This window comes from Podarcis muralis, chromosome 17, assembly GCF_964188315.1.
Source record: "Podarcis muralis chromosome 17, rPodMur119.hap1.1, whole genome shotgun sequence".
Classification (NCBI taxonomy): domain Eukaryota; kingdom Metazoa; phylum Chordata; class Lepidosauria; order Squamata; family Lacertidae; genus Podarcis; species Podarcis muralis.
This window is the reverse complement of record NC_135671.1, coordinates 35,203,219-35,228,941: the sequence shown is the minus strand read 5'-3', so window position 1 is coordinate 35,228,941 and position 25,723 is coordinate 35,203,219. Positions and strand designations below refer to the sequence as shown.

Here is a 25,723-nt window from a genome sequence, read left to right as displayed (position 1 = left end):
GGACTGTGAGGCACTTCAGGCACATATATGGGACACAAATCCATGCTGCGCACCTCACATTCTGTGGTGTACACTGTTGACATAAGAAAAACAGTGTCTAGACAATGCATTCAAGTATATGTGGTCATTCGGGCACTTGCTGAGTTGGAGATTCCTCCCTGTATCTCTCTTCGACAGACCCACACGCTCCCCAGAGCCAGAAAAAGGCAGTCGGTAGCTGAGGACATTCAAGGCAAACTCCCGGGTGCCTCCATTAACTGAGTTCCCAAGAAGCCAGGCCTCCATTGACGTCAGCAGATGCAAATACCCAGCCTTAAGCAAATGTTGATGCAAACGGCCCCTTCAATGGGAGCCTTGTGAGGGAGCCGGAACTTGGGCTGAGGGCTGAGGCCAGCGGCAAGTTGTGCTGGGGCCAGAATTCACACTCGCTCTTCCTCCACATAAGCAACTGCGGCATGTCCTGCCCAGGTCAGGTGGTGGGGCAGTAAAGGCTGCTGAGGTGCAAAAGGTGAGCGAGATCAAAGAAAGAGAGATCAAATCTAGGCTATTGGTATTTAGCTGGTTGGCCCAGAGCCCAGACTATTTTTGCTGGCATAGAGCTGCTGCAAGGAGACTCACAGAATCAAAGAGTTGGAAGGGACACCAAGGATCATCTAGTTCAACCCCATGCAGTGCAGGAATCTCAGCTAAAGCATTTGTGACAGCTAGCCATCCAGCTCTGCTTAAAAACCTTCAAGGAAGCAGTGCCCACCACCACTCGAGGGAGTTCGTTCCACTGCTGAACAGCTCTTACCGTCAGAAAGTTCTTCCTGATGTTTAGTCGGAATCTCCTTTCTTGCAACTTGAAGCCATTGGTTCGAGTCCTACCCTACAGAGCAGAAGAAAACCCTGGGTGGTTTCTGATATTGGCAGAGGAAGTTGCATCTAGCAGGACAGAATAGAACTGCGTCTGGGAACCGCTGGGATATTTGGATCCCATGCTTGGCTGTGTGGAAACAGGCGTGGGATTACGTTGTAGGAAATAGCCAGGACTTCTGAGTTCTTCCTGGCTCAGAGTTGGGAGAGGGATCTACTACAGTGGTACCTCTGGATGCAAACGGGATCCATTTCGGAGCCCCCTTCGCATCCTGAAGCGAACGTGTGTGTGCGGGTCACGATTTGCCGCATCTGTCATGTGTGAGCAGCGAAACCCGGAAGTAACGTGCTTCGTTACTTCCGGGTCGCCGTGGAGCATAACCTGAAAACGCTCAACCTGAAGCATATTTAACCCGAGGTATGACTGAAGTTGGGGTGAGGAAAAGAGAGGAACCTCTTCTGTTCCCATCTCTGCCTGTGCCTCTTTGTGAGTCTGCTTTCTGTAAGCTGATTGTACCATTCAGGCAAAATAGGCCTGCAAGTCAAGGAGCACTCACCATACTGGAGGCAGCCCGTAGAGTCTATTATGTCCAGCTCACAAGCAAATCCCAGGATGCTCTTGGTCACCCAGTAGGCTGTCCTGTTGTGGAAGATGGGGTTGAATCTGACCTCTTGCCCTGTCTGCATAAAAGGTGGCTCCATTAGCAAATCGGCTATGGGAGGTTCTGGGCCACTATCTCTCTTTCCGCGAGAGATGTCCTCACATTCTTCCAGTCTTGGTAAAAAGCCACTTCTGATTTTGTGCTCAGCTGAGCTTGAAGGGGTCTGGGAGCCCTGCATCTTTTGGAAGCGTTTGGGATGAAGAAGGGCCCTGGAGAGCAACGGAGGTGTCTCCACAAAGGGTTCTGCTTTGCCCTCCCGAGAAAGCCCCAGTGCCTGCTGGTTGGCTGGGTGCTCTGAGGCGTCACAATCCTGCTTCTTAGCAACCGACTCTAGAATGCAGCGATGGCTTGTGCACTGCTGGCCCCAGGCCTCTTGCCCCCCTCCCCACTCGACCATGAGGCCCCCCTGCCGCTGCTTCTCCCGCAGGTATAATTGGGGCATAGCTCTGCCCTGCCATGATGTGACCCGCTCTCACTTCCCCCTCACCCTGCGCCCTCCCCACTTCCTGCCCCCGCTGGGCTCACCCACGGCTCGCCACCTACCCCTGGGCAGGCTGTCCCCACCACCTCCTCTCTTCTCCCAGTGGGTGCCCCCCACCCGTGACTTCTTGCCCCTGGAGACGGTCCTTGAAGAAGGTGGGGGAACGAGGCCCTGCACTCCTGAGGGTGAGTCTCTCCACAAAACTGCCCCACAGCCTTCTTAGAGGCCTACAGCCCCCGAATCACTACATCCTTGCCCCCATCCCTTGAAGCTCCAGTGTGCACATTTCCTGAAAAGATCAGTGGAGCCCTCTAGTCCTGGCTGAATGCAAATGCATGATACCTCGTCCACAGGTAATAGATTTCAAGGAATGGATGGAATTGGGGGGTTGGGGCGGGTTTGATGGGGGATTACTGCCTTGCGGCCTAGGACCCACGTACCTACGGGACCACCTCTCCTGGTATGCCCTGCGGAGGACCTTAAGGTCCACAAATGATAACATTTTTGGAGGTCCCAGGTCGCAAGGTGGTTAGATTGGTCTCAACTAGGGCCAGGGCCTTTTCAGTACTGGCCCCGACTTGGTGGAGCACTCTGTCATAAGAGACTTGGGCCCTGCGGGACCTGACATCTTTCCGCAGGGCCTGCAAGACAGAGCTGTTCCTCCTGGCCTTTGGTTTGGACTCAGTCTGGCCCTTATGTTTCCCTCCCCTTATGGTTTTGATCCATGGGTTACTTTTAAAATGAGGCTGCATTTTAAATTGTATTTTAATCTGTATTTTAAATTGGGTTCCCCTCCCCCATTATATTTTTACTGTAGTTTTATTGGTGTTAGCTGCCCTGAGCTAGGTTCTGGCCAGGGAGGGCGGGGTATAAATAAAAAATGTTATTATTATTATTTTTTAAAATAGGCTAGATTTGCTGCACAAAGAGAGAGAGAGATGGTTAGGGAGCATTTGGAGACTTGAATCAATGTGTGGTGACACATTTTTGTATGGGTGGGGCTAGAGTGGAGAGTTGTGTTGCTTATCTTTCACTAATTTAGTCATCAGCATTACCTGTTTATTGCATTCTTCGCTTCCTCACATGGAGCCCAGGGGGTTTATCAGATTCCACAAAGTACAGCATTAAAAACAAAGTTAAAACCATAATCTACAACACAGTATAGTAATCAATGCCATATAGCAACTAGTGATGCAGCTGTATCAGTAGGGTCACTCCCATGATGGACAGAAACCCTGCATAAATAAATAGCTGTTGCCTGAATTAAAATAGTGTGGTGGACCACCAGATCTGTACAGGGAAAGACTCTCATAGGCAGGGTGCCACCACTGAGAAAGCCCTGCTCTGTCATGGCCTACAGATCTTACAGCACTGGTTGGTTGGTAAGGGGGAAGGCATTCCTTCAAGCACTTGAGTTCTAACCTATTCAGGGTTTTATGCATTTATACCAACAACTTGAATTGCACTAGGTAGCACACCGGCAGAAAATTAAAGCGCTCTCAGGATCAGTATAATATGATCCCACCTTGCAGCAACGTTCTGAACCAGCTGCAGTTTCCAAACCATCTTTGACTGAAGCTTTTCATGGGGCACCGTGCCATAATCAAACCATGAAATAATCGGAGCACGGTTCAGGAACTGCCGTTGCTGGCAAACCAGCCAAAGCTAAGCACAAGCAGTCCTCACTACGGAGGCTGCATGGCCCTCCAATGGCATTGCTCCCCCACACACACCTTGGGGGCGCTATAATTGGTGAACAGGATTTGCTTGAACCACAGTTTTCTCCTTAAGTTCAGTATTTTACTATTCATAATGGCAGCAGCACTCTCATAAAAATAGTTACCATGCTGCTTCCGACATTGATACTATCCAATAGGTACCTTCAGCAATCAGACCAAAGCATGCACACTTTTATTGCAGCACCACTGGTTATACTTCTCGGGAGTTGCTTATGCTTTTCCTGAGCACAACTCAAAGCTCTGAAAAAACCTGCTAAATCGGTATGACCACAGTGGGGCAGGACTAACTGTGTGCACCACAATGGCTTCAAGGTACAAGAAAGGAAATTCCAATTAAAACTCAGGAAGATCTTTCTGACAGTAAGAGCTGTTCAGCAGTGGAAGGGTCTCCCTCGGAAGGTGATGGACTCTCCTTCCGTGGAGGTTTTTAAGTATCTGTCATGGACACTTCAGTTGAGATTCCTGTACTGCATGCAGTTGGACTAGAATAGATGATTGCCAGGGTCCCTTCCAACTCTAGAATTCTATGATTCTGTAACTGAAGGCTCTACAATACCTCCTCCCAAGTCCCTTGAGAAATTATTGCCCATGTACAGTCTTTAACCCAGCATCCATAGACCACCCATCCTTTCTTGAACTATCCTGGCTTCTGTGCAGGGCACTGAAGAATGGGACTACTGGCCTTTTTGCCTCCAGGAGCTCAGGCTGGAATATGTGAGCTAGCGATGAATCTCTGCCTGATGTAGGCACTGTTTTGTTTTGGAGAGATGGAGCAGAACTGCACCCACGTCATGTAACCCCTTGGTGCACATTTGCCCAGAGAGATTCTTGCGTAGGTCAAACAGTGGCACCTTCAGTCTTTCGCCCTTGTCCTCTTTCTCTCTCTCAGATGCAGTCTTTTTTCATCCTCAGACAAGCAGAACGATGTGGAGATTCCATCCCCAACACAGAAAGAGCGGGAGAAGAAGAAGAAGCAGCAACCCATGTGCCAGATCAGCGGAGTCAAGAAACTCATGCACAGTTCCAGCCTGACCAATTCCAGTATTCCCCGCTTTGGGGTCAAAACTGACCAGGAAGAGCCGCTCAGTAAGGTGAGATTTGTGGCAACAGGAAGCTGGCACCCATATTATGGGCATCGGCTGGTGTGGAAAGTCAAAGGGTATATCTAGCTTTGATGGGGATTGTGGGTCACAGATCACAGACTCTGGCAGGACTTTCTTTGAATCCAGTTTTGCTCTGTTCTGGTTCCAGAACCAACAGTACGAGGGCTGCCATATTTCAAACAGTGAAAATCCAGAGCTTCGTTTTTGGCAAAGTTGTTGAGCGTTTTTTGGCAAATTAGCAAAGAAGTTATTGAACTGTTTTTAAGGGAAATCACCAAAAACAACACTGCCGACATGGGTTGCCATACGTCCACATTTCCCCGGACATTTTTAGTCATTTCCTCCTGGGCACTGCTTCTGGCTGCAGCATGCCAGATATGTCTGGGAAATTCCAGGCATATGGCAACAGTACTTTCTTGCCTTTTGTAGTATAGAGAAGACATGGGAGCTCTCTCCATTGACCAAGAATAAAACTAATTGCTTTGTCTTTGAGCCAATATTTCTCCATCACCTGCATGCCTACTGTACGTAGTTAATTTGTTAATGGATGTGACATTCCAACTACCCCCCTTGATAATCTACTGCCCAGTTTTTGAGTGCTCCATTCCCCCCCCCCCCAAACAGCCAGTTTAGTGGCAGCTAGACAATAGATGGTCACGGCAGAACAGGTGCAGGAAGTGAGAGGTTGCAATATGCCTGGACAAGAGTGTATGTCTGTATTCTTCCTTGCCTCTCCAGCACTGTCCTGCATCTTACTCCCAGGCTCAATGGGCTAGAGCAGAGGTCAGCAACCTAAGACCCATGGGCCACAAGCAGCCCACGGGGGTTGTTTAACCGCCCCCCAAACCAAGCTGCCCGCTAGGCGAGTCCCGCGCGCGGCGCTAAACCAGCACAGCGCAGGGACTTGCTTCCGTGGCACTGGAAACCACGTCTGCGCAGACGCTGGAAATTGATTCTGTGCAGATGCTGGAAAACATGGGCGCACGTGCATTCCGGCCCACAGAGGGATCTCCGCTGGAGTGAACCGGCCCGGGCAAGGTAAACCTTGCTGATCCCTGGGCTAGAGGCAAAAAGGACAGGGGTCATCAAAGCATGCAGATCTGCATGTGCAGCACTTTCTATCGAGGCCTCGTATTTCCTCATATTTTGGGCTTGACTTGTGGCACACTTGACCAGAGAGGCTTACCACCACTGAGTTTGCACATTCCTAGCCAGTTGGTGTCAGTTGGGACTTGCTTTCTATTTCATCAGCCCAAGACGACGCAGCTCTTTACCTTTATAAATGATGTAAAGGATTTGCTTGGAAGTAACATTCTTGGCTTAATCAGCCATAATTCATAAAGCCAGTTACGAGCATTTCACTCGCCGCTTCCCATTCATGTGCTGGTTTCCTTCTTTCAATCTCGGTCTCTTCAGCTGCAGTTGTCTGCTACGTCCAAAACTGGGAGGTGTTGTCTGTTTTTGATCTAATGAGTAACAGTGGTTTAAAATGACCTGGGTTGACCTGCTGAAGCTGCAGCCCGAGGAAAGGGCACAAGGCGGAAGCAGGCAGCCTCAGCGCTTGGAAGCCGGGAATGTCATGTCCAGACTCAGTCAATACCTCTTGCCAGGAATTCACAATCTTAGGACAGTTCCACCAAATATGTCCTTAATTTACACTAGGATGGCCACCTCATTGCGTGGCGGTGTGCACCCAGTGCTTAGGCACGTCTCATGGACTAATTCAAGTTTATTATTTTGTCTTGGCTGGAGGCCATAACAGTATAGTCAGAAGCAGTAAGTACAAATACAGTATATGTGTAGTCATAAACCTTCAAAGGGATAGGCAGTGTGGTTGGACTCACAGCTGCTGCAGAAGCCAGCATAGCCAAAGATCAGGGATGATAGGAGTTGCAGTCTCGCAAAATATGGAGAGCACCACAGAAAACACTCTTTATGCACTTAAAAAATTAAAACAGGGTTGTACAAATTACAATCTACCTCATGGTATCAGAATAATCTTAGTGCTATCTCAATACTGCAAAGGCAACCGAAGCCACTGTTTCTGAAATTACCGTGCCTATATTTCAGGGGCACCATCAGGGGGCGGTGAGGTCTGCCAATATTTTCAAGGGGGGGGCTGCCCCCCAAATTCCACAGCGATCCTCAAAAGGACACACCAGGGCGAAGTGTCTTCACCCTGGTGTGTCACTTTCATGAATGTAAGGTGGCTGGCTGGGGGGGGGGTGTGTGCTGGCGGACAAGTCGCCCTGGCCAGGTCACACACACACACACACCATTCTTGGGGGCAACTCAGCGCATCTGCTATATTTGCAAGAAAGTGTTCGCTTTTTGGAAGGATGGTGTTAAACCAGTAGCCACACCCTATGAGTAACCAAGACAAAAAGTTGGATTTGGCATCTTTAAAAGTCAAGCTCCAGAGTGTGCAGCTCAGCAACACCCTTAACACAAATACAGTGCTGTTGGCCGAAGGAAGTGGTCCAATAATGTCCTTTTATAGCAGCAGGGAATATTTACTGAAATGTAAAAAGAAGAAATGTTTCTCTTGGTGCAGGTGGTTCTCAGACTCTGGTCCGTGAGCTTCATCCAAGTGGTCTGCAGCATGCCTGCACTAAATATTCATCTTGATTTAAAATTATATTTTTATTATTTCTTTTATATTGTATTTTATTGTATTACAATATGAATTTTATGGGATTCAGATTTTCATACGATAAAGTACAGTGTAAGAAATAAAAGAAGCGATTAAAATGGAACTTAAAATCATTCGGCATCTAGCTCAAGTCCATTGCAATTACTGCAACAGGCAGAAAAAGGATCAATGGGCCAGCTAAGACCCTCAGCAACATTCAGGTGGTCCACACAGCGGGGAGGGATTTGCAAACCACTGCCTTAGCAGAAAATTCCTGTTTAAGTAGTTTGCATAATTTAATCACAGCATACGTAATCATGGAGTACTAAGGAGCTGTCTTCAGACTGACAGAATGAGAAGAAAGGATCATGGTGGACCTATGAATTTTTTGTTCCATTTTTAAATTCTCGTGAGCCACGAAGCTTTAGAAGAAGCTCTGCTGCTCACAGGTTTGATTTCTAAGCCAGCTGCATGCAGTAATTAAAAAAAACAAAACCTTATTGGCAAAACCTTGCTGCTTCTGTCTCTCTAAATCTTAGTGTTACTGGTGACTGTACTCAAAACAGATGAGCTAAACCAGGCTTCCCACCCTAGTGAGCTCCAGATGTTTTGGAGCCCCAGCCATCCTGGCCGGTGGTCTGGGATGAATGGGTGTTGCAGTTGAGCAATGCCTGGAGGGCACCAGGTTGGGCAGGACTGATGTAAACACTGCCTGGCTTCCAGGCCCCTAAATGGCCTCTTAGATTGAAGCCATGTTGGGTGTTCTGGAGCAGCTGCGAGGGCAGTGTTCCTAGTCTCCTTGGTGACATGGTTTTCAGTCTTGCCTTTGGTGATGTCCCCGGTGTGGAATGGCGGCTCAGGCTCCAGCTGGACTGCCAGGGAGAACACACTGTGGGGTTTGCTCTCTTCACTTGTTCCACATCTCTGCTCTCGTGACCTCCTTCCCCCTTGAAACCCATTGTGGCAAAAGTGTACCAACTTTCCTCCCACTACGCTCTTACAGGAACTGGAACACCTAAACAAGTGGGGCCTTAACATCTTCCGGGTCGCCGAGTACACCAACAATCGGTCGCTCAGCTGCATCATGTATACGATATTCCAGGTACGTGTGCTTCCACTGCCGTGTCCTCGTCCCGTGTCCTCATCCCCTCCTACTGGCTTGGGCTGCAATATTGCCGCAATATACAAAGACTTGTTTATGAAGCTGAAGCTTGAGGTGTGCCTTTCTAGGTCAGTTTTAGATTCATTATTCTGTATCACTTCAATACATGTGGAGTTGTATACAAGAAGCAAGTCAAAAAAACAAGGAGGATTCCACAAAAAGTGAAGGGGCGAACACTTTTTGCAGGGTCTGTGTCAATTTCGGGAGAGTTCTTTCGTTTAATGATTTCATCTCCCTGAGCACTTTCAGTGTAAGAGGTGCCCTTTTTGCAGCTTGTTTGAGACTTGGCTGTTTTTCCTGAGTCAAATTGTTTTGTCTCCTGGTGGATGATACTTCCAAGTCCTCTCCCTGTCCTCAGAGGGGACATTTAAGGAGAGATCTGGCTGAGTTGCAGGTTGGGGCTCCTGGTGGCGCCATCAAACATTAGTAAATATATTTACTATAAACTTCTATGGACTTGAGCCTCCTGGGTCCATTGCATTGACAGAGTGTCTCCATCCTACAAATGCTTTTGCCACAATAAATAAGATCGCTAGCCTACAATCCTACATCTGGCCAGCAGCAGTGGGGCTTGATCCACAGCCCAACCACTTGCTCTGGCCAGGGCAGAAGTGGGCAGCTGGCACAGCAAAGAGGCCAGGATTGGAGCCCGTTGCCACAACTTGATGGTAGCAGTGCCAACTTGTGATCCAGTGGGTCCAAGCTAGCCCCCCCCTCCTGCCCCCTGTGGGACTGGATCGAATAGACTGCCTAAGATGAGAAAAGGCAGATCTATTTCTGATTAATGTTCCCATGAGATTGTCAGTCAGAGGGAGGGCCCCTTTTCTCCTTTTGCTTTCTTTCTGTAGAGTACTTAATATTCTTTAATCTACGTTGAATGGTGATGTCTGGGAGGGGGCTCTGGCAGACGGAAGAGAGATCTCTAGCTCGGTGTGTGGGCAGAAGCCTTTCGCTCATCCTCTCTTGGTGTATTGTAATGGCTGCTCGAGGTTCCACAAGTTTCTGTCCCTCGCTTTTATCTTTTCCACTACGGGAAAGAGAAAGATAACGGCACTCATTTGAGCAACCTTTTTTAGGTGGGGGCTGATGCCAGACTTTCCCAGCAAACGCTTCACTCCTCTTATTCCACCCCACCCAGGAAAGAGACTTGCTGAAAACTTTCAAGATCCCCGTGGACACATTAGTCACCTACATCATGACGCTAGAAGACCACTATCACGCCGACGTGGCTTATCACAACAGCCTCCATGCTGCTGACGTCACGCAGTCCACTCACGTTCTTCTGTCTACACCTGCCTTAGATGTAAGGGTTTGTCTTCCGTAGCCGGTGAATTGTGTGAGTGTGTTTGTGCGGTGGTTGGGCAGTCCACCTGCCTGCCTATTTGGGGGTGGGGGAGATTGCTCACTGGGTGCCTGTAGCCGAGGATTGTGTCATAAGCACAGGGACTGTAGTGCTTCACTTGGACTTGGCAGACCTGGCCTTTGAGGAATCTGTGCTTAGGCCCAAATACCCTTTAAACAAGTCACTATTTCCCAGCCTAATGTTTCACAGGGCTACGAGGATTCAAAACATCTGGATTCCGGTGTATTAAGTGGTGAATCCACTGGCTGATTGTCTCCACTCCTGCCAGCCTCGGGGTGGATGTCTGTGGCCTGGAGAGGCTCTGGCTGCCATTGGCTGAACTGCTCTGATTTTAGATACTGGCAGAAGATCCAAGGAGAGGATGGATAAAAATGAAGTAGGGGCCTAAGTCTGGTGGTGTGGGAGAAGCAAGCTGCAGCAGAATGAGAGGGAGAGGAGAAGGCAAGAGCCAGGAATCGGAAAGGAAAACTAGGGCAGAAAGGAAGCAGAGAGGAAACTTGCACGTGGCCAGGAGCTGCAGATGGAAGGAGGGCAGCAGACATTCGCATATCGATTTGGAGCAGACAAGACAGATTATTGGCCACAGAGCTCCAATAAGTATTGCAAGACTTATTAGCAAATGCAAGAGATTACAGTATGTTTGCAAACCTGCTGCCTGCCTAATTCTTGTCGCTGTGGAGCATTACGGAGGGCACAGTGTTTAAACACCCAGAAGAGTCAATATAGTGCACCATTCCTGGTGCTGGGGGGCCACAACAGGGGGGTGGCGCACTCTCCCAATCATGCCCCTGTTAGGAGCTTCCCAGATGGACCTCTACTCTGATCTAGACAGGCAATTCTTATAACTTCATGTGTGTTGCAAAACACCATAGCAATAGAAATGGTAAGGATGATAATAAGCAATAGGCAATGCTTCCTTTTGAGAGGCTAGAAAAATTAGCCCCATTATTATTATTATTATTATTATTATTATTATTATTATTATTATTATTTCTGTTTTTACATCCGAAACCATGACTTAACCCATGAGTTAAAACCTCTATGGCTTTCCAGATGTTGTTGGATTCCATCTCCCATCAGCCCCAGTTGGCACTGTCAATAGTCAGGGTTGATGGGATTTGTAGTTCAGCAAGATTTGTATCACCAAAGGTTAGCTACCTCTGCTCTGTACCAGTCTACCACAATGGCTGGCCAGCCTGGGATATGAGGAATTTTTGGATGCCAGGGTCTTTTCCCCAGGTAGAATGGGGAGAGGAGGTAGGCATCCGATTAGAGTTGCATGTGCATCGGGGGCCTGATACTGCCCAGGAAATGCTCTGGCCTGTAAGCTTCAGTGGTTTACCTCACATGGCGGCAAGACACAAATCTTTGGGGTTTGGGATCTAGCCTTGCTCTCTGCTAGCAGTGGGCCCCTTTCATAACAATGCATCTCTCCTTGTTAGCGAATCACCAGCTTCCTCCACGAAGCAGGACAGAAACACCATACCTGTAGCAGCTTCTCCCTCTGTCCTTTGCAGGCTGTCTTCACTGACCTTGAGATCCTGGCTGCAATATTTGCTGCTGCCATCCATGATGTGGACCACCCTGGTGTCTCCAACCAGTTCTTGATCAATACCAGTGAGTAGCACAGGGAGTTGGGGGGCAAAGGGGTGTCGTGGGGGGGACATGAGTGGGTGGGGAGAGGGGGAGGGGTACGCATGTGTGTCATTTATGGAGGAGATCTTGGACGGAAAAGGATTTGAATGTGCCTCTTTTGCATGCACCTTGTAATGTCACCTTATCATGCCTGCGGCTGAACTGCTTTTCTTCTGACAATGTTGCTATAGGGTTGTTGCAAGAAAAGAGAGACTTGTGTATGCGGATGATACCCAGCTCTACCTCTCTTTCAAATCAGAACCAGTGAAGTCAGTGAAGGTCCTGTGTGAGTGTCTGGAGGTGGTTGGAGGATGGATGGTGGCTAACAGATTGAGGCTGAATCCTGACAAGACAGAAGTACTGTTTTTCTGTCACGAGCTTCATTGTTTCTCTCCAGATGGATTCAGCAGCAGACAGTTTTGACACACAAACCCTGTCTGCTTCTGGTTTAGTTATTTTCACCTCGCTCAGAGAAATACTTGCAAACTTGCATTCTTGTGCAAAGGTGTTCATACGAATACCATAGGGCCATATCCAGACACACCTTGCTAAGGTCAGCTCTGGAACTTGTGGTGCTTTGGGTAGGGTGTGCTACTCAATGCAGGCTGTAACCGTCTTGAGATCTCTGCATGTGACACTTAAGAGTGTTTCCACTCTTCACTGTACCCAGATGGTGGGATAATGCAGCCTGTCTCCGCTCAGCTAAAACACGAACATGCGCTTTCCTTCGAGTCGCCAGCTCCTCCTCCTCCACCTTACTTTGTGCTGCCGCAAGCACAGTCCTTTCTCCAATCAGACAATGGGTGGGAGAGGGTGTCCCTGTTGTCTAGGTAACCTGAGAGGACGTGTGCCGGCAAAGTAAAATTAGGCACGGGAGGGGGGAACTCTGATGCTTTGCGAGAGAACAAGAAACAGGTTGGGGGAGAAAGTGAGGCTGGCAGCAGCAACAGCACCCCATCTTCCTTACAGGGAAGCCCAGTTCAGACCTGACACCTGCACACATGCTTGCAAACTTGCCCAAGGTGCTGTGCCGATTTTTATTCTAGATTTAAAATGTCGCAAACGCTCTTTCCTCAAAACCCAAGAAAATTTGCAAATTTTCAGGAGCGGGGAGTAAAGGCAGATCCAAAGAGATGCTGCCTCGTGGAATTGGGGCAACGAGTGTTCGAGATGCACCTAAGAAGCCCCATCAGTGGAAGTCCTGCACAAGGTCCCTGGAATTGGCTCTGTGGGGGTCAGGAATACATCCTGAGCATCACATGGCAGTGAAGATGTGTTTGTTCTGATGGGCTTTTGCAGCCAGATAAATGGATCTTTGCCACGAGTGTCTGTTTTGTATGGTTTTAAAACAACCACCACTGCAGAGAATGCTCTTGCTTCCTGAAATGAGGGGACCTGGCATAGAGCACTCTAAGATGGACAGGTGAGGCCCTCTCAGGTATGCTCCTGTGTGTGCACAATCTACACACGTGCATGGCCTCCTTCTGAGAGTCCCACTGCTAAACTTTCAGAGGGGGGAGGGAGAGCAGTCGCTTGTGAAAGGCCGTAGCCCCGATCCCCAGAATTCCCAGGCAGGGCAGGGATAGGTTCTCACTGGAAACACTGAAAGCCTCAGCCATCGTGGATGGTGCTGAGAGAGATGGAATCGTGGCCCTGATTCTGTATAAGGTAATTTTCAGCGTTGCCCTTCTTCTCCAGGCTGCCACTCGCCCTCTTTTCCCAGCTCTGCCCGGGAGGGGAGGGAATTAGTCCAGCTGAATTTCCCGGTGACCTTCATATTGTGCACCCTTCTCAAAACACGTGATAGAAAACTAGAAGGGATGCAAAGGGGGAAAGATGTCAGGGTTACCAAAAGCTAGCCAGGCAAATCAGATATGGAAGATGCCCTGGGGACTGAAGCAATTTCTCCCACTCAGACACAGCCATGGGCCCAGGGAGGGGGACACTCTAAAGAGGAATTAGCTCATCTCTTTCAATACTGATAGCAAACAAATTTCCAGTTCGAACTTACTGTCTTCCCTCCTTACCCTCATGCAAGTGGAACCCCCTGATAGCGATCACCACCAGAAAGAAGTAAACAGGGATTGTCGTGGGTATAAAACTGGGGCCTTGCCTTATTTTGCCATCAAAAGCCTTTCATAATCCCACTGTCCCAAATTTTTGTCCATGCTCCAGACATTCCCCAAATTGTCAGGGGGCCTTGACTGGTGCAGTAGACAACTTAATACCGAACAAAAGCAGATCTTTATCATACTTAAGAGGATTATGTAACTTCATTAGTGTAACAATGCTAAATGGAATCCAGGTAGATACTTTTTATTAAGCAGATAATTTTTTTGTGGGGGGGGGTTGAGTTCCACACTCTTCCAATCATTCTGCTTTTACTTGCATTGCTGCTTGGCAGATGAAATTATTTCCTTCCACCCCTGCTCTCCTCTCCCTGTACATTGCTCCAGGGGTTTCCATGGATGGGGCTGGTTAAGTGAATCCTGCCCTAAATGCCATATAGAAATAAATAAATGTTGGATTCATTGTGAGCCTCTTTTCAGCACTGGCAAGCTACATCAGGGGTGAGGAACCTTTGGTCCACCATCAAGATGTTGCTGAATGACAACTCCCACCAGCCTTGCTTGTTGGCCTTGCTTGCTGGGACTGATAGTTCAGCAATGTCTAGAGCAGGCATCCCCAACCTTCAGCCCTCCAGATGTTTTTGGACTACAATTCCCATCATCCCTGACCGCTGGTCCTGTTAGCTAGGGATCATGGGAGTTGTAGGCTACAACATCTGGAGGGCCACAGGTTGGGGATGCCTGGTCTAGAGGGCCCAAGGTCTCCTATCCCTGAGCTGAAGGAAGGAAGAAGACTTACTTATCCCAAATAGAAGTTGCTAGGGGTGGGTTTGTGATAGAAGAGCTTGTAGAGGAATGACTGACAGCAGGGGAGTGAAACAGGACTATGGGTTGACTTAAAATGGATTACACCAGAAGGGTGTCTGGGAATGTCGGTTTGGGTGGACAATGCGGCTGTGAGGAAGAAATGAGGTGAGGGAGATAATAAAGTATATATTTAAAGGAATTCAGATAGCTGTTGTGGAAAGATAGGCAGTTGGGTTAGGTCAGAAAACTAGACCTGTAAGACTTCAGTATAGAAGGACTATTTGTTCTGATTGTTTTGCTCTTTAATTAAATATATGTTCACGTTTAACTGTCTGTGTTCCTGTCCGGATGGATTATCAGGTAAATATATCTCACCCCACGTGTCTAGCATAGATAATTTTGTTTTGTCATGTTTGAGAAGGCTTTTCCTGAAGAGTGACCCCATCATTTATGAAATATTAATTGTACATCTCTAGGAATTGTTTTATTGTTTTTAGAGTTTGTAGACATGGTCTTTACCTCATTGTACGCTACTTCGATAACCTCAGCCTGTTAAGCAGTTTATAATTTTGCAACATAAAAAAAAAATACTTGTGTAATGATATAAAGAGAAAGCCTTACTGTTTTCTTTAAGAGATTGTGGTGGCGGCAGGTGTTTTAAGAAAAGTCTGGGCTTGGCAAAGTAGCTGCAGGACTTCCTGGGGACATGAGGGACTTCTGGGAGCATCACAAAGTCCTTGACAGTAGTTTCCAAACATCAGAAAAGAAGTTGCTCTTCAAATCCATTGTGGATAAGGGGGCAAGGAACTCCTGTAAAATTACAGGGAGGTGCATAACTAAAAAGTGCTGCCTTCCTGGGTTATTCGAGGGCAGAATATTCTTGCGGGTTGTTGTTCTGCTCTTCCTCCTTCTGTAGATGTTTCGCTTCTGTAGGACTTAAGTGGCCTCTTTGTTCTGGAATAGCATATACAGTGGTACCTCTGGATGCGAACGGGATCCGTACTGGAGCCCCGTTCGCATCCTGAAGCAAACGTAATGCGCGACTGCATGGGTCATGTTTCACAGCTTCCACGCATGTGTGTGATGTCATTTTGAGCGCATGCGCGAGCAGAGAAACCCGGAAGTAATATGTTCCGGGACCTCAGGGATTGAATTTACAAATCCAGCTGCCTGTTGATTTAGTCAGCAGAGGCCTTGTTCGTGGTGGCAGTACAGTTGTTGGTGACACCAGACAGAGCTGTGGTGCCTAGGTTGTGGAACTCGCCCCCCTCACCCCTAGAGAGCCACATGCCTCCCAGACTATATGTATTCAACAAACCTTGGTTTTGAAGAGTGTTGTGGTTTATTGCTGCGTTTTGTTTCATGATTCCTTTCTGCTGCTCCAGGCATTTTCAGATTGTTTGATGGTTTCATTTTTATTTCATTTGTTTTTTTATCCTGTAAGCCATATGCTGATGTCAGCAACTAAAATGAAATATACGTTCCTGTTCTCCGTGACACCGACTAACGTGATCCTCCTTGGCAGATTCGGAGCTGGCGCTGATGTACAACGACGAGTCAGTCCTGGAGAACCATCACCTGGCGGTGGGTTTCAAGCTGCTGCAGGAAGAGAACTGCGATATTTTCCAGAACCTGAGCAAGAGGCAGCGACAGACTTTGCGGAAGATGGTCATCGACATGGTGAGCCTCAGAAAGGAGAGCCATTGGCTGCTTCCAAGAACAAGCCTGCATTTCCCCTACTCCAATCCTGGGCTGGGTCTCCCAGTTCGAGGTTCCATTCCTCGTTTTTTGCCTTGGGGAATTCAGTTGTTTAAAAGCAGAGGTATGAAGGGACATCATCCCTCTCGGGCTTTCTGTCTGAAGTACTAAGCTGGTGGACCTTCTAATGAGCAGAATAATTTTGATTTGTCTCCTGTCATTCCTTTGCTGCCCATTGTACACATGTCATGGCAGCAGTTGTATGCAAAGACCAACACAGGAGGAAATTGTAGTTGCACCTCAAGCAGGAAAATGTGACCTGGGATTTGAGGAATGGGTGGCAAGGCTGATCCTCTGTCTTAGTGCAGAAACTGCCTCCCGTCTCGCTGGCTTCTGTGTTGCTCCCCTCTGCTCTGGTCCCCAAAAGCAGGACTATATAATTTGAAACAGTGGCATACCGTGACTCTGACATATTGACCATGGTAGCACAAGGCACATCGCTGCCTAAGGCACATCCCCAAATGTCACCAACGCCCAGAGTTCAGATACGCAGCGTCCAAGGCTGAGGCAGAAAAACCAGCAAGCAGCCTCCCTCTCCCTGGCAGTAAAAATAGGGTGGGTGGAAATCCGTGTCGCATGACGGCACATGTGCCATTAGCCCAAGCATTGCAGCTTGCCAGGCAGAACGAAGTCCCCTCTTTCTGGGGGTCCTCCTTCCCTTCTCATCCATCCTTCCTTTTTCTAGATCAGCCATCCACTTTGTAGACTGCTCTGGGCGCCACAGGGCCCACTCATAGCAGGACCCTGCTGATGAGTACGTGGCAACCCCTGTCGGAAAAGGCTTGGTTTGTGGGTTGGAGGGATGGTGTTATCAGAGCAACTAGAGCACAGGCATCCTTGGCAGCTGCCTGCTGTGTTGATGCCCTGCAGGCCCAACATCCGGTCCCGTCTCCCATGAGCCCCAAACAGGCACACTGGCTCTGTCTAATATTTGAGATAGAGCCAAGTGGACTAAGATGCATTGCTTGCAAAAGAGTCATTTTCTTGCCAACTGTTCCGGGTGGGTGATGACAGACGAAGCAGACTTTTTGCAAGATTTGCTTAAATGCCAGGATATGCAGAACCCCACAGTCCCAGCCTGGTTTAGGAGGAGCTTTAAGGTTGCTTCTGTTGTTTCAGAGAAAATCCTGAAGGTGGGGAGGGACGAGAGATTAGCTCATTGGCGTTATGATAATGTTCAAACTCATGTAAATTTAGTTGATTAAAATAATCAGTTAAAAGGTCCCTGATTAAGTAATCTAAAAATGGTTTCATCAGCTGACAGCTCTGGTGTTTCTTCAGCCTGTCTCTCCTCAGAACAGATATGGTAGAACAACCTCAAGAGCACTAAGGAGAGGACTGTGGAAGCCCTCCTAGAGAGTGGCAGTCCCACAGTCACTAGGCTTCATGGAGGGGCTAGGCCAGTGGTTTTCAACCAGTGTGCCGTGGCACCCTGGGATGCCTTGAATGATGGTCAGGGGTGCTGTGGGCAACGCTGGCCTCTGTCCCTCTTTCCTTCCCTCCCTCTTCTGATGCCCTCTTATGACTCTGCCTCCCAAAGGCTCCCATAGCTGTTTGCTGCAGCAGCCCCGACTCCAAGCTCCACAGGTGAATGGTGCCTCTGGGGCTGGCCAGGGGGTGCTGGTTACCAGGAGCTGAGGTGGCCTCAGAGTAAGCAGCCAGCAGGTGAGGGAGTCCAGCCAGCCCTTGTTGGGAAGTCCTAGCCCCCTGTGGGGCAGTGTGAGGAGTCACCTCTCTTTGGGGCAGGGGGCGCAGCTCAGAGACCATGAGCAGCAGTGGCTGCCCTGAGGACTCCCAAGGAGACGGGAGAGGAGAGGAGGGGCTGAGGGAACCCTCCACAAGGGAGGGTGTTCGAAAAAGGACAAGAGGCTGCCAGCTCTGCAGGCGACGGGTGACAGAACTGGGCTCCTGAGCCCCACTGGGGTGCTGCAGAAAGAAGGTTGGTCAAGGGAGCCGTGGACTCAAAAAGGTCGAAAACCTCTGGGCTAGATGAAAGAAAACTACATTGGGTTGCTGTCTGTCTGCACAGGAGCCTAAATTCCCTGGGAGGAAGGATGGAGCACGAACAAAGGCATGGAGCCCATGAAAGTGAGATCCCCTTCCGTTATCAAAAATTATGGCTTCTACTTCTGCAGGTCCTGGCTACCGACATGTCCAAACATATGAGCCTCTTGGCCGACCTCAAGACGATGGTGGAGACCAAGAAAGTGACCAGCTCAGGGGTGCTTCTGCTGGACAACTACACTGACAGAATACAGGTGGGCAAGGCTGGATGAAGTCCTGCATGCTACAGATTGGGAAAGGATGCTCAGGTCCTCTTGTCCAGAGGCACAGCCCTGCCCAGGATAAGCAGGAAGGAGGTCAGTCCCCACCCCAGTGGCAGGCTGGGAGGCAAAGGGCAGCTGGTCCCGGAACTGGCATTCAGATAAAAGGGCCACAAGGAAGCTGGGAAGCAGTTGCAAGGGTCGCCTGGCAGCAGCTTGCTCTCAGATGTGTTGCTCAAGCTATTGAGCCAGTCCAGCATCTGAGGCTAGGGCGGGAAGGTGGACGGATGACATTGTTTTATTTAAATTGTTGGCCTGCTGCCTAAAAACAGCCTTTCAAGGAAGCCTTCGAAAAAAGAAAATATAAACACACAATACATACAATATTAAAAATTTTAAACACACACACTGAAAACACAGTTAAGACTGGGAAAAGGTCCTGTGCTTCAGCTTCTCCTCCTTAAAGTTAGAAAGCATACCAGCACAAGTAGATAAAAAGGTGCCACTGCAGCAGGAAGATAAACGGCATTTCCGTGCACTCTGGCTTCTGTTCCGGTGTCCCGTTGTGCCAGTAGCAGTTTAGTCCTGCTGGCCACATGTCCCGGAAAGCTTTCTGCAGACAAACGCTGGCTACCTCGGCCTGAAAGCGAGATGTGCGCCGCAACCCCATAGTCACCTTTGGCTGGACTTAAACGGCCAGGGGTCCTTTACCTTTTACCTGCCTTAAAGATCCTGCAGGGAAAAACAGCCTGGGCATACAAACACATGCATAATTGTGTCCCTGGGGCTGGAGCCCCTCCTTTCAGGTGACTGGGCAATCTGTGGCTCCTTGTATCTTCCTGGCAGTAGTGACGACAATGATGGCGTTCACTTCCCACCCCCCAGACCTTAGAAATCCCATTGGCTCCTTTTGTCACCTGACAACTGAATAAGCTGCAGACCCTCCTTTGGGCCCTCTGCGCTGGTGTTGCCCACGCCAAGTAGCAGACCAAGAGGGCCTTACTGCTGTGGTGGCGCAGGAAATTTGCCACATGGGTTGGACAGCCAGAGCCTTTGCTTCATTTGCACAGTCATTTTCCTAGGTTTCCCACTCGCCAACCTCCTTAGGCTCTGAGACCAGAGGGGGGCTGATTCCGTCTAGGTCTTTTCTCCCTCTGCACACATGCAGACACACAACTCACCGTTTTGCTTCCCAAGGGTTTGGTGTTCAGCCGCCTAGGACCCTCGGACCTACGGGACCACCTCTCCTGGTATGTCCCACGGAGGACCTTACGGTCTTCAAACAAAAACATCTTGGAGTTCCTGGGCCACAGGGAGGTTAGGCTGGCTTCAACCAGAGCCAGGGATTTTTCGGCTGTGGCCCCGATCCGGTGGAACGCTCTGTCACAAGAGACTAGGGCCCTGCGGGACCTGATATCTTTCTGCAGGTCCTGCAAGACAGAGCTGTTCCACCAGGCCTTTGGCCAAGGCACAGTCTGACCCCATCCTTTGGTAATCCTCACAGAACTCTAGCCCAATGGTTGCCATTAATTTGATTTTGAACTGATTTTAAAATGAATTGATTTTAGAATGCCGTGTTACTTTTATTGTTGTTAGATGCTCTAAGCCCGGCTTTGGCTGGGGAGGGCGGGATATAAATAAAATATTATTATTATTATTATTATTATTGAGAATCGGGAAGGAGCTGCTTCCGCATTCTTGCCTCTCTCTGACTGTCCTTGCGCTTTCTGGCTACAACCAGGTCCTGCGGAACATGGTTCACTGTGCGGATTTGAGCAACCCCACGAAGCCGCTGGAGCTCTATCGGCAATGGACAGACCGGATCATGGAAGAGTTCTTCCGGCAGGGGGACAAAGAGCGGGAGCGGGGCATGGAGATCAGCCCCATGTGCGACAAGCACACGGCCTCCGTGGAGAAATCGCAGGTGCGTGATGGCCAAGTGGGATAATGTTCCAGGGAGGCACAGAGGGGTCCCAAGGCTAGGAAAATTCAGGCATGGGATGGCTGCTGCCAAAAACCCACTTTATCTTTGGAGCATCATCGTGCTCCCATCCCTGAGTTTCAGCAAAAATACAACTTCACCAGAAGTTGGGGGGGCCGGGAGAAAGTAGGGAGTAAACGTAGCCAGTCCAGAAGGAGAAAGGAAACCCCAGATCCATTACAGGAGAAAGGAGGGGCTGCCATGTCCATTGGAAGAAAGCAGGAATCTGGCACTGGGATGAAAGCGAGCTTCTTTCCTGTGACTGTGAGCCAGCAGCTTATGGCTTTCAGGATACATAGCTGAGTCTTTTACAGGCAAGTGCTTTTTTGTGCAAGGAATCGTCGGCCATGAGTTGGTACAGAGGATCCATTGCCAGAAACCTGCCTTTTCCCTGTAAGAAACTGCTGTTTTAAGCAAAAAGAAGCTGCTGTATGCTGTCAGACTGTGGGACCACATAGCCTGGTGTGGCCTCCTCTGTCAGGCTGCCTCAAGCCCCCTTAGCTTCCTGGGCCCTTAGCTCAAGCCCCCCACAATGTACCTGTTACAAAAGCACCCAGGCCTTTTTTCTGTGGCCTGAGGAAGCACAGGATGAGTTCATGGGTGTCCCTTAAGGGACTGCAGTTGGCAATTGAAATATACCCGGAGTCGAGAGTGGATTTCATGCTCTTTATTCAGCTCATAGTGGTGAGGAGGAATGGAAGTTCCCCCAGAATGTCTGCTATATATACATTATTTACACAATACGCCCCACATGATTGGCTAATTCCGGGATTCTCCTGGGGGCCAATCAGGTTGCGGATTCACTTCCACCTGGAGCTGGATTGGGTGGCTCCTGTGGACCAATCAGACTGCTGCGTTCTGGTTCCTATTGTTCTAGGACCAATCAGACTGCTGCATTTTGGATCCTATTCAACTCAGTACCTAACAGCAATACTGCTCACTGTTCTGTTACCAACCCTCTTTTTCCCTGCCCCCGGTTGTGTTTCAGGTGGGCTTCATTGACTACATCGTGCACCCGCTGTGGGAGACGTGGGCGGACCTGGTGCACCCAGATGCACAAGACATTTTGGACACCCTCGAGGACAACAGGGACTGGTACCACAGCATGATCCCCCAGAGCCCCTCTCCCCCTCCGGACGACACGGAGAAGGACGATGAAGCCTGCCTGGAGAAATTCCAGTTTGAGCTGACTCTGGAGGAAGAGGGGGAGGACTCAGAGCAGTCTGAAAAGGACCACAGCAGCCCCGGCGACGAGGACAATAGCTACTACACAGCCGCAGAGGAGCAGCAACACGAGTCCCAGGAAGGGCAGGACAGACTAACGGACGACACAGTGAACGACACGTCTCCCGGCACATCATGACTTTGGGGAAGGGACAACTGAAAAAGCAAAAAAACCCACACACACGAAAGTTTTCATGAGGGAGGGGCAGGGATAAAAAAACAACAACGAAAAAACTCATTTTTTATTTTTATTGTATTTTTTATAAAAAGAAAATCAACAAGAAAAAAAGGGAAATATACACAGCAACTGTAGAACCAGGTTGGCTCAAGCAAGGGGCAGTAGCCCTGCTGCTTCAGTGAGCGGCCCAAGCACTCCAGAAATAATCTTACCTTTAATTTTGCTTTCTTTTTCTTCCTTTCTTCTCCGTTGTTGCCGAGTGGGTTTTTATTATTTTCCTTTGCTGCTTAAAAAAAAAAAAAGACGGGTGCCATCAGGAACAGAAGGAGGGCGATGGTGATGAAAAGCATGTATGAAGTGGTGGCAAAGGCCAAGCAGGAGGAATAATAATAATAATAATAATAATAATAATAATAATAATAGTATTTTAAGCCATTTGTAGTAAAACAAAGCAGAGACGCTGCAGGGCTTCAATGCCAAAAACCAGTAATAATTTTCACCCATGCCCCTTCTGTTCATCTGGCTCCCTTGCTTCAGACATGCCCTCCTGGATCGTTTGGTGCCTTTATTCCTTTGCCCATCACAGCATAACCCTCCTAGCTGGAAAACAGGGTGTTCAAAACATTGGGGATTTTTTTTGGGGGGGGGGAGTTCTAATAACTTTGATTTTTGTAACTTATTTTTTTAAGCTACTGCTAATTTATTTTTGTGAGTTTATTTTGATTTGATCGGACTGGTAAGAAGAAAGGACTTTGCCTCCTTTCTTTCTTTCTTTCTTTCTTTCTTTCTTTCTTTCTTTCCGATGCACTTTTTAAAAAAAATTAATAATAATAATAATGGTTTGCAGGTGGGGAGTTCCTTTTTTTTTTTTTTTTGCCTGTGACGCCATAACATTCTCCCAGAAGCAAATGGGAGAAGACATTGCTTTTAAAGAAAACAAAAGGGAACAAGAAATCAAATAAGCAAAACATTTTATCTGAGTTTCCAAATAGCCAAGTCTTCCTCCGTTTATCATTTTGCACAAAAAAAAGAGAGAAAAGGCAATATGGCCAGGATTGAATGGTTGTAACTGGCCAACTTGCCCAGACAGCTCCATAGGGGACCTCAGGGGTGAGTATTCCTCTCCCAGTAATGGGGATGGGATGGAGAGAGGGGGGTTGGTTTGCATCCTTCCTAACCCAATAATAAGAGGAGAGACTTGTGTTTTTCAGTGATGATTATTTAAGGACTAATTTGCAGGTTACTACCATCTTTATGTCTGAAAACCTGTGATTTGTTAGTTGATGAATCTCTAAACTGCAGTACCCCTCTTCCTGCTTACAGGTTTGTCAACTAGGAAATGCAAGTGTACTGACCACAAACAAACAAACAATTTGCATGTGCCTCTAGGCACATATTTTTCTCACAGGAGGCTTGATACAAGCAGAGTCTGTATGAATGAAACCCAAATCTTTATTTCTGTGCAATGCAGTGTAATGTGGCTGGATCACATAGATTGACTTGTGAAGTTTGTATGCTGGGGTGGGGGGGGGGCTTTATTAAGTTCAAAGGCTAGAGGCTCTAACACTCTTGGTTCCAGAGGTGAGGATCCACCTCAGACCACCACCTTCCTAGGAAAACTATGTGTTTACATGTGCCCAGAAACCCCACACCATTCTCGCACTGCTGTGACATAAGCCAATAGCTTTTTTCAGACCCTGGGTCTGGTTCCAGAGCAGCTCCATCTCTCAGAGCTCAATCAGGTCGACAGAAAATCCAGCCAAAAGAGGAGTCTCAGCAGTATGCAGGTTTCTTACTTTAAGGTCACTTGCCTTGAAGTGAAATACAGAGGCAGCTTTGCCACATGCATGAAACTGGCCAGAGGAAGGGGGTCTGAAATGTGCTTTTCTTTCCCTCCACGGGGCTGAGCTTGCTATACAGATCTCCATGCCAAATGCTGCTCCCCTGACGATCTCTTCCCCTGCTCTATTATTGGGCACAGAACAAGGAGCCCGGGCCGCCTCCTGACAGTTCTCCTAGAGATGCAGGACCTTCTGCCTCACCCTTTCACCAGAAATCACCATGAGAGAAAAGAAAAGAATCTGCTCTGTGGAATATCAAAAGGAGATCTTTTTGGCTGCTTTTATTCTTTGCCTTAACCAGCCAGCGGAGTATAATTTGCTAGTATCCTGCATCATTGTCCTGGTATGAAGAGGGTGAACTTTTCTCCATCCACAAAATGCCTTGCCCTTCCCCCTGGGTGGACGTTCTCCTTAGCTCCGGGGACATCAGATATTTGCATGGACAAGCAGTGCTAGGGAATCCAGTCCTAAGAACCGCGGGAAACAAACATTGTGGGTCCTCTTTTCTTGTGCCTCTGCCCACTTGGGGAAGCTGTAGCCTAGTCCTTGGCTGGCTGGATTCTGGGGGGTCACTCCCCCACTGGCTAGAGGGCCCAACCCCTCTTTCTGGAGGCAGAGGGAGAGGAAAGTGGGAGAGCGGCAGCACAAGTGAATTGTGAGCGGATTGGCCTTTTGACAATGTGAGACTTGAGTGAGTGGACCTGAGCCAGGACTGGGATCCCCTTTAGCCTGTCTTACGTGGCCATTCAGGGCTGGCATGTGCCTACCCTAATCTCTCCCCTCCATGTAAAGTGGTGAAGCAATAACAAGTGAGGTCCCATTCCCATCACCACGCTGAGCTTTCGAACCAAAGCCATGTCTCCTCTTTTGCAAAGTCTCCATCCCACCCACTTTGCATTGACTTCTGTTTGGCCAGTTCTCCTAGTACATAGGTTCAGGCAGGCGGCAAGGAGCCTTCCAGAACTGTCCCAACCCAAGCACAGTAGTGGGCAGGGGGACAACTGGGGTGGAGAGATGGGCTAGCTCTTGCAAGGCAGCCAGCCCCTAGAACACCTGCCAGCCGCTGCAGCCCCTGGTCTCTGCTCAAAAGCCAGTGTAGGGCATCTCCTTCCCTACCCAAGGAGAACATGGCCATTTCTGAACACAGTACTGTAGCCATTTTCTTTGTATTTTTTCACTTTTCTTTCTTGAAGCCTCAACTGAAGAAAAAACAAAAAAGGAAAGAGAGAGGAATTCTTTCTTTCTGATTTGTGTATAGCTTTTATTTTTGTATGCAGTTCTGTTCCATGAGTTTGTTGGGTCAGGTTTGGACTGTACATAGTTGTGAATAAGCAGATTGTAAATTATTCTAAAAAGAGTAAAAGAACCTTACAAACAATACCCCTCACCCTTTCCTTTCCCTCCCGGCCCTGCCTCGGTTTCTCTCCCCAAACTCCTGCCGTAGGACCTGCGCTGGGAGTGCATTTGTGGAGAGCAATGAGGTCTCTGAGAGACTCTCCAGCTGCATTCTCTCCTCGAGAGCTCTGGGACGCAGGCCCTGCCCCTGCCCGTTTCTCCTGTCTGTGTATTTATGGTGTAATATAGACACATTGGAAATTGTAGAATTGTCATTTTTCCTTGCAGTGTCGTTAATCAGCTGTTGCAATGTTCTCTCTCGAATGTTACCAAAACCGTTCAGCAGCCGAGCTCACAATAAACCAGGAGAAAGGGAGTCTTTGTGCCTGTGACCTGCCTTCTCTGCAAGGCTATAAGAGGTGTGAGTGTTTTTTCAATCCCCCGGAGGCCAAAAGGAGAAGGGAAGAAAGCCAGTTCCAGCCTACCATTGAGCAGACTAAGGCATCTGCTATAGGCATCTCATTGTGGGTGGCGTAAGAGGGCAGCAGGGACGTGGGTGGCGCTGTGGGTTAAACCACAGAGCCTAGGGCTTGCCGATCAGAAGGTCTGGGATCGAATCCCCGCGACAGGCTGA

The 25,723-nt window shown here is 48.6% G+C and overlaps 1 protein-coding gene across 6 annotated transcripts in view; it reads left to right on the top strand.

The window, feature by feature from the left end:
• The window catches only part of PDE4A (phosphodiesterase 4A), a 385,508-nt gene extending 360,043 nt beyond the window's left edge, over positions 1 to 25,465 (top strand). For all 6 annotated transcript variants that reach the window (XM_028712668.2, XM_028712667.2, XM_077921214.1 and 3 more), the window contains 8 exons: positions 4,650 to 4,828; positions 8,476 to 8,574; positions 9,773 to 9,937; positions 11,515 to 11,614; positions 16,034 to 16,188; positions 18,402 to 18,524; positions 20,272 to 20,454; positions 21,500 to 25,465. In XM_028712668.2, coding sequence (XP_028568501.2) covers positions 4,650 to 4,828; positions 8,476 to 8,574; positions 9,773 to 9,937; positions 11,515 to 11,614; positions 16,034 to 16,188; positions 18,402 to 18,524; positions 20,272 to 20,454; positions 21,500 to 21,874 — 1,379 coding nt within the window. In that variant the 3' untranslated portion in view covers positions 21,875 to 25,465. The remainder of the gene's footprint in view (positions 1 to 4,649; positions 4,829 to 8,475; positions 8,575 to 9,772; positions 9,938 to 11,514; positions 11,615 to 16,033; positions 16,189 to 18,401; positions 18,525 to 20,271; positions 20,455 to 21,499) is intronic.
• Positions 25,466 to 25,723: the final 258 nt, after the last annotated feature.